General features: G+C 31.4%; 1 protein-coding gene across 1 annotated transcript; it reads left to right on the top strand.

Annotated features, from left to right (window-relative positions):
• The first annotated feature begins 9,832 nt into the window (after positions 1-9,832).
• On the top strand, positions 9,833-13,087 carry LOC149157636 (cysteine-rich receptor-like protein kinase 15). The gene is made up of 7 exons (XM_089435947.1): positions 9,833-10,790; positions 10,888-11,043; positions 11,286-11,422; positions 11,576-11,786; positions 11,862-12,096; positions 12,253-12,403; positions 12,482-13,087. Exons 1-7 carry the CDS (start codon positions 9,929-9,931, stop codon positions 12,851-12,853), a joined length of 2,124 nt encoding a protein of 707 aa, XP_089292073.1. The 5' UTR covers positions 9,833-9,928; the 3' UTR covers positions 12,854-13,087.
• Positions 13,088-17,942: the final 4,855 nt, after the last annotated feature.

Genomic DNA, 17,942 nt, shown 5'->3' with positions numbered 1-17,942 from the left:
TGATAAAAATAAATTAAAAATAAAAATAAAAATAAAAAAAATCGACAATAAAATGAATTATGGTTGTTGGGATATGTGGTATTGATAAGTCATGGTATTGTAACAAATCTTATTTACAAATTAAGAATATTTATTGTAAATATTAGGTGAATCTCCATGATTAAGAATCTTGTTACATATTTTATATGCTTGTGAATAATAATAATAATAACTTTCTTCTTAATGATAAAACTAAATAATAATAATAATAAAATTTAAAATTTAATTAATTTTTATGATTTCTTTTTGCTAATATATATATATATATATATATATATATATATATATAACACTCGTGTGACACGAGGTCGATCTCCGAAGGCTGCCACTATAACCTCGAGTGCAAGTGCACCACCCCAAGCATGCCACTATAACCTCAAGTGCAACTACATCACCCCAAGCATGGCACATGGGTAAGACTATAACACTCGTGTGACACGAGGTCGATCTCCGAAGGCTGCCACTATAACCTCGAGTGCAAGTGCACCACCCCAAGCATGCCACTATAACCTCAAGTGCAACTACATCACCCCAAGCATGGTGCATGGGTAAGACTGAAGATTAAACCTGCACACTACCACTATAACCTCAAGTGCAAATGCACCACCCCAAGCATGCCACTATAACCTCAAGTGCAACTACACCACCCCAAGCATGGCGCATGGGTAAGAAGAAGATTAAACTTGCACAACAACACAAAAGCCTTAACAATGCATTAGCTAGCCAACAAACTACACCCTTATAGATTAATGTAAAATATATTATAAAATAAGAGTTTTAATATATATTAGTGTTACCAACAATAATATTCATTTAATTCATATAACTATATTAATATTATATATTTTCTTACCATATAATAAAAATAATACAAAACAATTTCATCTTTTGGAACATTACAATCTAAGATATTATATAATACAAAACAATTTCATCTTTTGGAACATTACAATCTAAGATATTATTGAATTTAGGCTTTTGTGATCCATATCAAATTTATTAAGATGATTTTCGGTCATTGAAATTGAAATAAGGTCGAGCAATCTCAATAGAGATGATGCCTAGAAGATTAGCAGTTGTTGAATCCCTGACCTTTGCCCCTAGCTTCCCTACCCTTTCCCCCTTTTCTGGTTCCGTTTTAAGTCTTTTTTCTATCTGTTTTTTCTCCCTCTCCTTGATTGTTTAATTCCCCCTTATCCACCTGTCTAGTGTTTTGGTTTTTTCCTTAGCTTCCTTTAACTTTTTATTTAATTAATATTATTATATATTATTCATATTAGTTCACTTAGATTTCAATTTCATTGATAATAAAATGTTTATAAAGCTTCCCTCTTTTTATTTTATTAGGTTAAATTTTCTTGGTGTTTGTTCGAAAATAGTTTTACTTTGACTTAGTTTTTTTATTTATTTATTAAATAATTAGTGGGTTAATTAATAAACCTTGGTGATTATTCCCTATTTATCCCATGATACCTTTGGTAAATGAACTTAAATAAATTTAATATAAATAATTATAAACAATTTATCCCAAAAATATTCATAGTACTAACCCTTAATTTATTACCTATTGAGTTACTTATACCGTGTAAATAAATAAACTTAGTATCATATTAACTAATTAACTAACTAATTATTAATAGTTCTATAGTAATTCATGTAATTTAAAGTATTTTTATGTTTTAGGTTTTAGTTCATTAAAACAAATTAGTTATATATAACTAAATATTAAATAAATAATCTTAGAATTATGTTAACTAATTAACTAACTAGTTTTATAATAGTCCTATAATAATACATATCTTTGGACAATTTATTTAGTTTTAAAGTATTAAAAAAGCATTAAATAAAAAAAAAATTAGTTTAATTATGTTAAAATAATAATAATAAACTTATTTAACAAACTAACTATTTAATTAATTAATTAAATTAATTTTATTCCTTATTCTTTTTAAACAAATTAATTATATATAACTAAATATTAAATAAATAATTTTAGAATTATGTTAACCAATTAACTAACTAGTTTTATAATAGTCTTATAATAATACATATCTTGCAACAATTTATTTAGTTTTAGAGTATTAAAAAAGATATTAAATGAAAAAAATTATTCCTTATTCCTTTTCCAGTCAATTGTAGTTGTTGCCCAGTCCCTTGTAGCTGTTTCCTTGGTCAAAAGTAGTTGTTTTTATAGTCGTTGAATGATCGATCTCTCTATTTAACTTGTTGCATAGCTGTTGAATGACCGATCTCTCTATTTAACTTGTTGCCTAGCCATTGAATGATGGATCTCTCTATTTAACTTGTTGCCTAGCCATTGAATGATCGATCTCTCTATTTAACTTGTTGTCTAGCATTGAATGATCGATCTCTCTATTTAACTTGTTGCCTAGCCGTTGAATGATAGATCTCTCTATTTAACTTGTTGCCTAGCCATTGAATGATAGATCTCTCTATTTAACTTGTTGCCTTCATCTGACTCTTCATCTTGTCTTGAGGATGAACCACACTTTGATTCAAAACAAATGAATTGTGATGTGATTATTGTTAAAAATCATCTTAATAATTTAAGATATATTCATATAAATCAAAAAATATTTTACAATCTCTCACCTATTGAAATTATAAAAATCAAAGAATGTATATGTATTTTAAGATGTTTTTTTGGTTGAAGGTACAATTTTTTTAGGTTATTGGAAAAATCAAAGAATGTATGTGCAGATGATGATATATGTATTTTAAGATGTCTTTTTTGGTTGAAGGTACATCTTTTTAGGTTATTAGATATGTTTGTCAAGGTTATTTTAAAAAGATACTTTTTATGGTTAATGGATTTTGATGTGTTTTTTCAGCTAAGTATTTTGTAGTTTTTATAGAGTGATTTGAAAATGTGATTTATATATTTTAAAAGCATTAAAATAATTTATTGATATTATTTTATTTTAAATAAATAATAAACAAGTTTTTATAGAGTGATTTAAATTAGAAATTGATATATTTTTATATATTCATAGTGAATATTTAGAAATGAATATTTATAGTTAGTATTTATAAATTAAAGATGTATGTTGACGTTTTTTTCTATCATAAAATTTTCAATCATATGTTAATATAAATATTTTTAATAATTAAAATTTAATATTTATCTTTATTTTAAATAAAAATTATATATTTAGTTATCAATTTACTAATAAAAATAATTATTTAAAAAAGATATCCTAAATAATTTTAATAAAATAAAAAATTAATAATAATTTTGTAAATAATATATATTTATAATTTATTAAAAAAATTATTGTAAACCAAATCTATAATGAATATATACCATACATATTCTTAATCTTATAATTTCAGAGACACATATTTTAGAAAAGTACTGATTCGTGAACTCTGTTGAAGCTCCGGGGGTTTTATTGGGAGCAATAACTCAGGGAGCTATAGCATACCACGTGCATTCATAGTAGGGAATATATATTGAGGAAAAAACGACATAATATATTGGGCATGTAATAGGGGTAAAGGGTTTTTATATCGAAAGGTATAAAAACTTGGAGCTCAAAGAAAATGAAAAAATGTAAAGGGGTATTAAAACCGTTAATGAAAAAATAGATACCTACAACATCTAGTCAAATTAGGGGTTTTTTAAATTGGCAAAGTGTATTGGGTTCTAATTGTTAGGGGGTTAAATAATGTGATTTTTAGAGGTGTTTTCTAATATATAGTCAAATTAATATATATACATGTCAAACTCTATCTAATAAAGTTTTGTATTGATTCATAAATGATTTTTTTAATTTATATTTAATTTTTTTTAATATTATTAAATGAATGTAAAATAATTTGAATTTAATGTATTAATTAAATTGATTTATTTATTTGATTATGATGTTTGTATATTTTTATTTATGTAATAAGTTTTTTAGGTTTAAACTAAATAAATTATTAAAATTTAATAATTTTTTAATAATATATTTAATATAATAATAATAAATTAAATTAAATTATTCTTTTAAATTAATAATATTTATTGTACGACAAGCACATATATTTAATTAACATATCTCTCTTTGAAAAAAGATAGGTGAACAAGTGGAAATATAAGAACCAAATTCCAATTTTGAAATATAAGTCTAGATCTGCATATACGTAAATGAAATTCTTATATATGAGAGAAAAATATATATTTAAATAAAATTATATATGATAAAAAGAAATTATGTGGTTGAAAATTAATTATATTTTTTAATTCACAAATTAATACTTACAAAATATTGTGAATTTATAATATTTTAAAATATTTTATATTTGTTGAATTGAGGTTTTTGTGATCCATATCAAGTTTAAGAGAAGATCTTCGGCGAAAATCATAAGATAAATTATTTGTCGACACTTTTGGAACCAACCAGTGTGATTCATCGTTTGACGAACCAACCAGTGTGGTTCATCATATTTTATATTTTTTAAAACATAAACTTTTACAATATTTAATGATATATTTTATTAATAACATTAAATGATACATTTTAATAAGAGTAAAGAGAATATGAATTTGCATTTTATTATCATAAAACTAAAAAGAATATGAATATTTATTTTTAATTTTTAATTATTTCAAAATTTTAAAATTTAATAATATATTTATTCTGTATAATTTGTTTCTTATTTAAATATAATTTATTATAACTTTTAAAATTATATTGTTATTTTCACTTTAAAATATATAATTAAAAATTTAATTCTTCACACCACAATAATCTTAAAACAATAATTTTCACAATATTTTCGTATATTCCACAACTTTGTTCTATAAACGATATTTAAGTAATGCCAACTTTTAGAGTTTTACACAACATTTCGTATATTCCACAACTTTGTTCTATAAACGATATTTAAGTAATGCCAACTTTTAGAGTTTTACACAACATTTAGAATACCGACCTAAGGTTTCTTACCATGTGCATGTTTCCAGTTTCACCCTTCAATACGGAGGTTGGCATCCTATCTTCTTTGAGAAAGAAGAGACAGAAATGTAGCAGTGAATTCAATTGGATTATTGTATTTCTATACACATAAGAATCAGTATGAAATTGGATTTGCTTTTTTCATGAAGCAGTGAATTCAATTGGATTATTGTATATCTTTACACATAAGAATCAGTATGAAATTGGATTTGCTTTTTTCATGAATATTGGTATATTTCCAAGTGTTTCAAGGTATTTTTAAATATTTCCAAAGTTGTTTATCATTTTCAATGAATTTTGAGGTGTTTGCGAAGGAAGTTTCAACTATCTAAATATACCTCATATTTCTAAATTCCTATATCTTAATTTGAGGATAATAAAAAGTCTTTTGCATCTGGTGATCAACCATGTCAATTATCCTATATCTTAATTTGAGGATACTTTTGCATTATAAGGTTCTGGTGATCAACCATGTCAATTATGGAGGCATTGAGGATCATTAAACACTATAAAACTTATAAGGATTTTCAATGGCTCATGTCAATTACTAAGAAAACTAAACATTTGGGTTTCTTCGATCAATTTTAAATGTCACTGCATGTATGTTGATTTAAAATATTTGGAGAGTGCTGTGAAAGAGAATTAAATACTTGAGTAACCATTTATTTGTTTTTAAAAAATCTCCTATTTTATATGGTTACAAAATATTTGGAGGTTGCTGTGAAAGAGAATTAAATACTTGAGTAATCATTTATTTGTTTTTAAAAAATCTCCTATTTTATATGGTTACAAAATATTTGGAGGTTGCTGTGAAAGAGAATTAAATACTTGAGTAACAATTTATTTGTTTTTAAAAAGTCTCCTATTTTATAGGGTTACAAAATATTTGGAGGTTGCTGTGAATGAGAATTAAATAATTAATACTTGACGAACCATTTATTTGTTTTGAAAAATTCTCCTATTTTATATGGATATGGTTACATTCTGAATGACATTCCAATGGAGAGCATATATTTATGACTTGGATATGAGTTTCTATAAATGGTTGCAAACAACACATACATGTCCTTCAGATTCTCACACAGTACAAATTCCTAAACTGTTGAAGCATGCATCCCGCTGAATTATTTTTGCAAGGACTCGTCCAGTTGACTAGGATTAATGGCACTCCCATGGATGACAGAGGACTAGCGGAGTGTAATGGTATTCCCATATATATATGACTTCCATGAAATAAATACTTGTAAAGTATGTCACCTCACGTTCTCGCAGGAGACAGATTCCTAAACCCCTTGGAGTATACATTAAGCTGAAATGATTTATCTTCGTCCAAGGACTCCAGAAGGCAAATGGGAGACTTTTGTTGAGTTGTTATTTCTATTTCGATAGTCATAATGGCAGGATTTGTCTAGTTGCAAGGACTGGAGTTTTTTATTTATTTCCGGAGTCACAGTGTCTGCAACAGTATTGTTTTTTGTGTCTGCAACAGTACTGCGACTAAGTCAGAATCCACTCCCCAACGGGAAAACTTATGATAATTTTATGGTCAAACTAGCAGTGGACATAGTTAGTGGATATAGTTATTACTAGCTACTATCTGTAAATGCAAGTTGATTTATTAATGTTACTTAAGGAAAATAGTCCATTGGAATTACCAGCTATTATGACAGCTATCATGACATTTGGAATTACTTACTTATAGTTAATAAAAAACAGTCTTTCCTCCTACTAAATATTTCTAAGCCTTAAAACATTAACCTATTTCCTCGCCTACCAAGAAAACTAATTCTGTGATAAACAACAACAATTTTAGTGCATTCTCCTGACCCAAATCCGCTGGTGTTTTGAATTAATGTCTGAGAAATTATTTTGGGTATTTAAGTTGATGCTCATGTATGAATTGCGAAAGTGGTCACCGCAAATAAGTTGGTAGAATGTTTCAATCTTTTTAGCCGTGCAATAATAATTCAAATTTTTAATTCCGGGAAGAACAGTAGAAAATAAGCAAGGTTAAACTGAAGAGTTCTAGAAGAAACAGCAATAAATTACCCATATATTAGAGTTCTAGAATCTACCTCATAGAGTTAAAAAGAAGAAAACAGCGTTACGCTGAAACGACTGTTTGTCATGAGTACAACTCAGTTGGTGAATGACAGGCGTTAGCAAACAAAAGGGACCAGGCTGGTCCCCAGACCCACAAATCTCCCTCAAAATCTGTCAGCAAGTGGGAATCTGAAATTATAGTTTCAGAGATGTTGAGATGCGGATGCAGGTTAGGGTTGGTCCGTTGATGCTGACATTAACAATGGCGAGGATCTAGAAGAAAGAACCTTTTGCTTTTTGACAATTTGGACACCATCTACAGATTCCCGAGTACTGTCAACTTTGACAATGCAGACTCCTCTATCAAATTGGACTCTAAAATCGGCACCTGACATTTTATTTTGTACACGCAAATTTGCAGTAAAAATACGTAGAGGTACATTAAAAAAACATGTCCGACTTCGGTTCACGTGTCACTGGTCAGTCGGTAGATTCCCCTACCCCAACTTTGACACACAAATTTCAATTTCAAGTTGTGCACCAAATAGTTGGTGTTTCCCCTACCCCAACTTTGACACACAAATTTCAATTTCAAGTTGTGCACCAAATAGTTGGTGTGGTCACAACGCATTGGCGCCTCACAGTAATAAGATTTTAGAAGAGATTTTGAGTATGATTAAAGTTAATGTTATTGGTGGCCTAATTTTTCAATCTATCCTATCCTCCTAAAACTTTGACTTTAGGTCACATGTTTAATAATAACGAAAAAGGAAAGTGTTATATCAAAGTTAATAATGATTAGGATTTGGTTTATTCTGTATCGAATCCCATCGTCCCAAAACTTTTTGACTTTTAGGAGTCATTAGGATTCACACAATAAAATAGATACTTATTAAGGATTAGTCATAGGATTCATATACTTGCTGAGAATTAAATTTAATAGGTAGAGTCATCTTCCAATTTGAAGTATAATATATATATATATGTTATTTAATACTTTTTAATGTTATTATAAATTATTTTTTTCCAATTAATTCTTTTAAGAAAAGAATGATCTTATTTTTTGAAAATAATGTGAAAATTGATGGTTGATTTTTTATATTTTATTTTTACATATATCAAAACTTAATATCTTTTAAAATAATTTATTTTTTAAAATTCAAAATAAAATATCTTGAAATTAATATATATATATATATATATATAATTTAATTTTAGTACATAATATTAAAATAAATTAAAACTATATATATATATTTTTTTTATCTAAATCATTATTATATAAATTTTAATTTTTTAACATAGGCTTAATAATAAAACTCTAGATGGAAAATTTTTAAAATGATTTTGAGGTTAAAAAATCTAGCAATATTAATTATAGTGTAGTATTAGGAATATATTTTAAAATATTTATTATTAAAATATCGATGATACGTTTATGTGTTTTTATAGGATATATTGAAGATAGGACAATTTTTTTTTAAAGATATCTGAATTTTTAATTTCAAAATTGGAAATTAATAGTGTTAATAATTAAATTATAACAATTAAATATATATATAAAAAAATATTTAAATTTTTTATTTATCATAAGAGTTATTTAAAAGAAGTTCTTTCTCATGAATATTTATTTCAAAGGAATTTTTTATACTAATATTTAGGGATAAATCTCTATCTTAATTTTAATTGGAATTATAAGATTAAGAAATTGATAAATTGAATATAAATTTAAAAATAATTGTAAGTTGATTAATATTTGGATATGGACAAAAACCGAAAACAAAGAAAAAAAACTCCTTGTTCACACTCTTCTCACTCTGGTTATTTTATTTTATATGGTTGTGTAGGAAGAAATTGAATGTGGCTAAGATAAGAACCAATTTTCATGGGTTTTATAATGAAACTAGAGGTTGGTTAATTCCAAAAACACCATTGGGATGAAAAAGTCTAATCGAATACCCACCTTCTTAATGTTCTAAGTCAACAAATCTATTGTCATTTGCAATTTGCCAATATCTCTAAAAAAAAATGTGAATAAATATCAACTAATCTCTTATCTTCTTATAAATCAAATAAAAATTATAAGTCTCAGTGAGCATTAATGATCACCACCACCATAAAAAGTTTAATTTATATAATTACAATATAAATTAGATTTATAATTTTTATAAATACAAAATTTAATCACACAAATTTAAATTATTAAAATTTTATCTTAAAAATATTTAAATTTTTAATAATATAAATATTTAAAAAAAAATAATTATTTCGAAAATATTTATTATAAATGTCTGCTTGTGGTAGCTCAAGTGGTGGTGGCTGTGGAATGAAGTCTCACCTAACCAGAGATCTTCGGTTCAAATCTTGTACTACCCTACCCCATTGTTGGGTGAATAATAGACATGTAAAAATCAAAAATAAAAAAATTCTGCTAAACTTAACAAAAAAAATATTCATTAATAATATTATTATAATTATACCAAATCAATCATTAAAAAAATTCTAACATTAAAAATTAGACAATTAACACTTATCATATCAATATATTATAATTACACTTTAAATTCATGAATAAATTTAATATAATCTCAAAAATTATAACATAAAATTTAACAAGTACATCCGTCGATACTTGATAACAATTATACAAACGTATACATCCTAATTCCTACTTTAAATTTAAATTTAAATTCATAAACACATTTAAATGATATGAAATGCATCGGGATAGATGAATGTACTTTATTTTAATGACATGAAATGATGATCACTTTTTATTCACAACCATTTTAAATTTGGTCCGTGAACATCAGAGTCACCACCCACTGTACGTAACGGCGTCTCAAAGCAAGAGAATGTAGCTGAAATCGCGGCCGGAATTTTTAATGGTTTTATACTCTTTTCTATGCCTCAGAGGTGTTTTCGATCCCCAGAGAATTATGGCAATCTTTAGCAGGTTCTGTTATACGTTCTCCATGCTTGTAGTTCTGGGGTATGTTCTACTCTCCATTGGGCCTCAATATCCCACAAGGACAATCGCCGCCCTTGACCAGGCCTGCGACGGGAACAAATTCTCCGCGGGCAGTGAATTCGAGAGAAATTTGAAGAGTGTTCTGAACTATCTGGCCAACAATGGATCTAAATTTGGGTTCTACACCTTTGAATATGGAAGGAGTCCCAACAGGGTATTTGGACTCCTACAGTGCAGGGGAGACACCACACCCTCAGAATGCCAAAACTGCTCACAGAACGCCGGGGTTGAAATCCGCGAAACATGCCCTGAAGCAACGGGGGCCATCGTCTGGTTCGACCAGTGCTTTCTCCGATACCAGAACAAGAACTTCATTCTTGGCCTCACTTCTGAGAGCTACGTGGGCTTTATCTGTGACAGCCTTGTTGCGCCAAATCCAGAGGCCTACAGGAGTGCCATTCAGGAACTTATGCGGAGCCTGGCAACTAAGGCTTCTGTTCCCAGCAGCAGGGGTTTCGCTTTTGGACAAATAACTTCCGATCCTTCCAATCAGACTATCTATGGGATTGTGCAGTGTTTAGAGTTGTCCTCTGTAAATTGTTCAAAATGTGTGTCCGATGCAATCTCCCGAACGCCTAAAAATTGTTTCACGAAGAGCGGAGGAGAAGTTTTAAGCAGCAGTTGCCGAATTCGTTTTGGTAGAGAAAAGTTTTATGATCCCCAGTTCTCTTCACAGCAAATAACTTCTGTTCAGAAGCCTTCATCTTATTCCAAAGGTAGTAGTGGTAATAATAATAATAATAATATATCTCTTCTTCTTCGTCTCTTTCAGATCGTCTGTTTCATCAAATTTATCATTCCGGTCGCTTGCAGATAAAACGCCCAGGAAAATGACATTAAAGCTTGTCATAATCTTGGCGGTTCTTGGAGTAGCGCTTATGGGATCGGTGATTTGGTTACTCAAGTTTACTACAGGCAGTAAAATGGGCGAAGCGCCATTTCTCAAGACTGTCACAGATGACGAAGAAGGTATAACAATAGGAATCTTTAGGCATGGCATTGTAAAAAGTTGCAGAAAAAGTACAAAATCGAAATCGAGCAGCTAGAGACTCTTCTCCCTTTAAAGTTCTCATGATTTCCATGTTTTCGGCGTAAATTTGAGATTTTCTTGGCAAATTTTCTTGAATTTGAGATTTTCTTGGCAAATTTTATTGTTCTTGATCATAATCTGTGGAGATGGATAGACAGTAATGTCGTTTCCTGTCGTTCAGAAGCACAAGACAATTCGGGTCATGCATTTTCACAGCAAGAGCGAATCTTCTTTAAGCTGAAGACGCTGAAACTCGCTACGCGGAATTTCGAGGATCAAAACAAGATTGGAGAGGGCGGATTCGGTCCTGTTTACAAGGTAAAGAATATATCAGTCAATACCAGCTGGCTGAGCTTGAATGCGATTTAAATACATTCCACAAAGTACATAATTTAAGTTCTGCAATGCGAGAAGCAGTATTTCACTTCCTAATTTGTTTCTGTGAAATTTATTATTGCTCATCCGGCGCAGGGGATCCTTGCCGATGGAAGAGAAATTGCAGTGAAGAAGCTGTCTGTAAAATCAAAGCAAGGAAAAACTGAATTCATGAATGAAGTGAAGATTGTGGCCAAAATTCAACACAGGAATCTTGTGAAATTATTAGGCTGTTGTGCTGCGGGAATGGAAAAGCTGCTTGTTTATGAGTACATGCCGAACAACAGCCTTGACAAGATACTCTTTGGTGAGTTCTTGATCTAGATGTGCTCCTTAAAGATTCTTCTGGTGATTCGATTATAACATTTGTTTGCTTGATCAGATCCAGAAAGATGCAGAATCCTTGATTGGCAGAAGCGTTATAACATCATTCTTGGAGTAGCTCGCGGGCTTCTTTACCTTCACGAGGATTCTCAGCCTCGCATCATCCATCGAGATATTAAGGCGGGAAACATTTTGCTGGATCAGGACCTAAATCCCAAAATTTCAGATTTCGGCATGGCTAGGCTTATCCGAGAAAATAACACTCAACTAAAGACGAGAATTGCTGGCACATAGTAAGTGTCTCTCAAACCCAAATCCACCGAGTACTAAACATTCCTTTGCTGAGAGCATGGTTTTTCTGTTATTTATGTCAAGCTTTATTTTCCAGGCATTGATTCTAAATCCGACTTTCACTTTTGTTCTGAAAAACAAATATCGATTGAGTGCAGCGGATATATGGCTCCAGAGTATGCAATGATGGGTCAATTATCAGTAAAGGTTGATGTGTTCAGCTTTGGGGTATTGGTTCTCGAGATCCTGAGCGGCAGAAAAAACACTGATCTCAATCTTCCGAGAGAGATGCAAATTCTGTTACAATGGGTATGCCATTTTTCTTCATACTAATCCATAAGTTGCTCAGTTGAAACCCTAGCTAATCAATCTGTTGTGTTGATGCAGGCATGGGGGTTGTATACCAAAGGACAAGCTCTGGATATAATGGATTCGACACTGGGTGACCTAATGTGTCCCGAGGAGCAAGTCCTGAGATGCATTCACATTGGTCTCTTGTGTGCCCAGGCTGATGCAACAGTAAGGCCACCCATGTCTTCCATATTTTTGATGCTTTCATCGAATTCTATCGCGTTGCCCACCCCCACCATACCTGGCTTTGTGCGCGTTACACAGACAGAGGAAAGTTTGGCTTTCAATCGGAAGGATGCAGCAGCACTGTCAAGGACGTCGGCAGCATCATCATCAACATCTTCCCACAGTCCTCTCGTTCCTTCTTCCAGAAATGACGTTTCCATTACTCAGGTGGAAGGCAGATAATTGTCTTCACCGAGGAAATGGAGCCCAATTCAAAAGATCACAATTCCTTTTTGAATTCCATGTGCAGAAATTACCAGCTCATGTTTCCTGTAATCTATTTGGCATTGCATTTGACTGTGAATCATAGCATCACGAAGATTTTCTCCTTTCTCCTTACTCATCCTTCATATGTAACTCTGCCCTGTAGCTCATAGTGTGCTATTGTGAGTAATATAAATCATTTTTCTATTGCCATCTATTGTGGTACTGTTTGCCTTACATGTTTATATTTCAGGCAGATTTGGATCGTTTGACAATAGGAATAGAGTCAAATAATTGATTCCTTTCTTGTCTCAATTCATTTCGTTTCTGTTTGTTTAATATTTCCAGAATCGGTTATCAAGTTATTACATTTTTGGCAAATTTTGATAGCCTATTACATTTTAGGCGAATTTTGATCGTTTGACCATAAAAATAAAGCCAAATAATTGTTTCCTTTCTTGTCTTAATTTATTTCTTTTCGCTTTGTTTAATATTTCTAGAATCTGCAACCAAATAAAATTCGGCAGATTGTTTAAAATTACTATAAACAGTACCAACATTATCCCGTTTACACCTAAGCAGGTTTATATTTTTGACCAATTTTGATTATTTGACATAAATAATTGATTCCTTTCTTGTCTCAATTTATTTCTGTGCTGCTTGTTTAATATTTCTAGAATCTGCAACCAATTTAAATTTGGCAGATTGTTTAAGGTTACTATAAACCGTACCAGCATTATCCCGTTTACACATAAGCAGGTTTATATTTTTGACAAATTTTGATTATTTGACATAAATGTTACGAGAAACTGTACTCATTGTCGGGATTATGATCAGCAGGATTGGAAATTGTATTGATTGTTTGGGATTATGATAAGCAGGATTGTAAATGGTAAGAAATTTTGACATAAAAAAATCAGTTTTAGATTTCTATCTTACTTCTCAGAATTCTTATAGGTGTATTAAGACATTCAAAAGTGGTTAGAATCTCAGCAAAAAAAATAGCAGTGTTTGAGTCATGTTTTTTTATAGTGAAAATAGACTCAGCACAATCAAAAACTTTTGAATCACCCAAAATCTTGAAATTTGACAACTATAACCTAGATTTTTGCTGTAATCTGAATTTACAAAAATCCCTACCCAATTTTATCAAAATATTTTCAAAACGAAAAAGCAATTTAGTTAGACTACTGCATTCTTGTACATTAGAACAATGGAAAATTTTTTGGTTTTCTTTCACAGGAATCTGACAATAAAACTTTTTGCTAAATCTAACTTTTCTATTTTTAAGTTTGCCTCCATAGATCCACCTTACACAATACTTTATACATAAAAAGGTGGGAAATGCAGCATCTTCAGATTTAGATTTTGGAGTTAGGGGGTAAGGTGGAAAAATTATCTGTTGGAATTAATGCTTCCATGTATTGTGAGTTGTCATTGTGAGTCCCTAAATATCATTCTAAAAGTAGTATTTCCCTATCTGTATGTGAGTTGTTTATGAATCATAGATTCATTTTCTTTGGATCTTATCATTTAGAAATCGGTTATCTAATTCTTATATATGTAACTATTTTATATAATCAATAAACAAAATGTATAATTTGTTGTGTGTAAATCTCTCTTAACGCTCTTTCAAATTTCTATAAAACCAGTGCTGACTCTCACGAGCAATGTTAATTTTTTGTAAATAGAATAATGTTAGGTGACATATTCCTGTGTGAGAGGGCAAATAGTTGAATTTATTTTGGGTGGGTGATTTTGAATATGTGCTTGTACGTGTGTGAGTCAAAAGAGTCGGCTGCTTGTACACAAATATGATCAGAGGCAAGTGAAAGGAAAAAAAGGCACAGAGCAAGTGAAAGGAAAAAAAAGGCACAGAGCATGTTTGGATTTATGGCTGCCATATTGAGTCAAAGAAAAAAGGTGGGGCGAGAAGGTTTTTCACAACTATTCGATGCAGGTCTCTCTGTTAATTGTTGGCCATATCGCATTTGTTGGAGATTTGAGTGTATGCTGCTTGTTGTGCTGAACGAGAATCACAGCACCCGAGATTATTTGACGCAATATAATCCCAGCAATCGCTGGATTTCAACGCTCAGCAAATGATAACTTTTTCTTTCATCTCCCTCAGTTTGTGCCCATTCACTATGGAGTACGAGCCTTTGACTGCACAACAGTTAAAATGGAAGATCGCCTGCAGAAATTCTGCACCGAGAGAACGCATTGTCGTTTTACAGCAAAAGCGTGGAGGTGAGGCTATTAACCATTAGCTACAAATATTGGAAAGTGTAAGAAAGGCCTACAATCATCCGCATTCTGCAGCAAACCATTGCCATATTAACGAAATCTCGGTCACTACGTATCTCGGTGTCTTCTTCGCATGTTTTCCAAGGCTGTCGGGTCAACCGGGACTCGGATTCGGCAGCGGCTAACCAGCCGGGCATTAAATGCCCCGGGAGATGCAGGCTCGATAGCCTGCTAGTACGCAAAATTCTATTTTTTATTTAGTGCTTAGTTTTGGATTTTGCGTGTTAGGGAGCTATCTAATCTGTATTTCCCCAAACATTTAATGCTCTATGACAGGCTGATTAGCAGCTGCCCATCCCACTACCAAAAATTTATTTTTTCCAAAGCTAATGGCAACAAGAATATTCCTTTTGCGTGGATCCTGGCAATGATATTGTATTCGCTTCATGGGAGTCATCGCCCGGTGATATAGAGGATTAAAATAAGATAATTATTTTTGTACGAGGAGTTAGTTAAAAATAGAGACTTAATTAATTGAGTGACCCCATGATTGAGTGTTTAAGTGTTCAGAAGTGAGTTAAATGATAAACTATTTTGAGTGTGAGATTACATGTCGCTTGTGAAGATATTTTAGTTAATTAAGTAATTCGAAATGGTTTAAATACCTTTTATCAAGTTTACAATTATTATATTTTGTGTGATCAGTGATCAATAATAAAGCAACAGTTCATATTTTATGTGTGAATTATGTTTTGTTTTCTCTGAGTTTCTAACACATTGGTATGAGAACAAGGAAAAACAAATTACCAACCATATGTGTGGGAAGAAAAATATATTGTTTTTCGTAATGGTTGAGCATTAACTTATTACAATTATTCGTAGAGCGTTATAACAGCGTTAGGAGCATTAACATATTACAATTATACGCAGAGCGTTATAACAGCGTTAGGCTTCGCAAGCATTCGGAGCTGGCGTGAGGAGCGTTAGCACGCATACAGCGTGAACCATTCGTTGACGTTTCAAAGGAGTTCTGGAAGTTTTCAAAGGCGTATTTTTTCACGTGGAGTACGTGGGTTGTTCCTCTTTGGAAACGAAAAGTTACAGGAGGTTTACGTTATTCATAAAAATTTTATGAGATTAACATGAATATTTACGGTGATTGTTTTATGAGGTTCACGTAATTCGTTTAAAGTTATATAAGGTGTGGTAAAATAAAAAAGGATTTTTCAAAAAAAATTACGAAAGGGTTTATTAAAAATATATATATATATATATTTAGGGTTTTATTGAAAAAAGTATTATTTTTTTGAAAAAGAGTTTTACAAAGGAGAAATTTAGGGTATTTTTCTAAAAAGAGAAATTTTTGGAGAAAGATGGCTTTTTCAAATTTCTAGCCCCAGTTCCCACTGTTTACAGGAAAAGGTTATGATGTGTGGGCAATTAAGATAGGCACATGATGTTTGGGATTATGTGAAGTTTGGGTTTTCAGAACCTATGAACAAAGAAGAAGAACAAACTCTCACTAATGTAGAGAGGAAACAATGGAAGAAAGACAAGAAGAAGAATGCACATGCGTTGCAGCTTATTCAATATGGCGTGGATCTATTCCAGAAGATTATGACCACAACTTTAGCAAAAGTAGCATGGGATACTTTGGCAACAAACTATAAGTCAATATTGTTAAGTTGCAAAATACTAGGAGAGGTTTTGAAAGTCTGCAGATGAAGGAAACAAAGGACATCTATTCTTTCTTGAATCGGGTCATAACTGTTGTAAATCAGTGAAAGATTTATGGTGCAGATATAAAAGATCAAAGAGTGGTTGAAAAGGTCCTCCGATCTTTGTCTACCAAATTTGATGTTGTGGTAGCAGCGATAGACGAAGCCAAGGATTTGGCATCATTGACAGTTGATGAGCTGATGGGATCACTTCTATCGCATGAGGCAAGGATAGACAGAAATAAGGATTCCACTTTAGAAACAGCTTTCAAAAGTCGGGTTTCTATTTCAAGAGACAAAGGTCGAGGCAAAAGTAGAACGAGAGGCAGAAGACGAAGCGGAAGATATGGTGGTCAGAGAGATGACCAAGAAGAGCATGAACATGTAAGTGGAAGCAACTACAAAAGCTTCAACAATAATCAAAGAGTTGATAAATCAAAGGTCAGATGTTATTACTGCAATAAATTTGGTCATTTTTCTCGTGATTGCAGAAAGAAAATAGCTGATCAGGGAACCAGAGAGCTAATGTCACTATAGAGAATACTAACTCTATGTTCCTAGCTTGCCATACCATGCATGAACCTTCTGCTAGTGTGTGGCTGTTAGATAGTGGTTGCATTAACCACATGATGGGCAACAAGGATTTGGTTGCAAATTTCGATCAATCTGTGAAAACAGAGGTAAAGTTGGGGACTAACAAGACTGTGAAAGTAGATGGCAAAGGAGTGGTCAACATTTTGACCAAGTAGGGGGAGCCGAAGACAATCTCAGAGGTATATTATGTTCCTAGTCTTAAACATTTGTTAAGTGTTGGTCAATTGACACAGAAAAGATACAAAGTTATCTTTCAAGATCAAGAAGTTGTTATATATGACAAGCCCCCAAGCAGGCAACTGATAGCAAATGTGCAGATGACGAGGAACAAACTCTTTCCTCTAATTTTGAATTACAGTGGTCAGGTGAGTTCTTTTACAGTCGCATGCTTTGATGATTATTGGTTAAGGCACTTTTGATTTGGACACTTGCACTTTTTTGGTTTAAGATTGTTGCAGCAGAAACAGATGGTCAGAGGATTACCTCTCATCAAAGAGCCTACTAGTACT

Source organism: Pinus tabuliformis, chromosome 5_2 (genome assembly GCF_031772625.1).
Source record: "Pinus tabuliformis cultivar Carrire ecotype Pingquan chromosome 5_2, CPIR1, whole genome shotgun sequence".
In the NCBI taxonomy this organism is placed as follows: domain Eukaryota; kingdom Viridiplantae; phylum Streptophyta; class Pinopsida; order Pinales; family Pinaceae; genus Pinus; species Pinus tabuliformis.
This window is presented reverse-complemented; position numbering and strand designations above follow the sequence as displayed.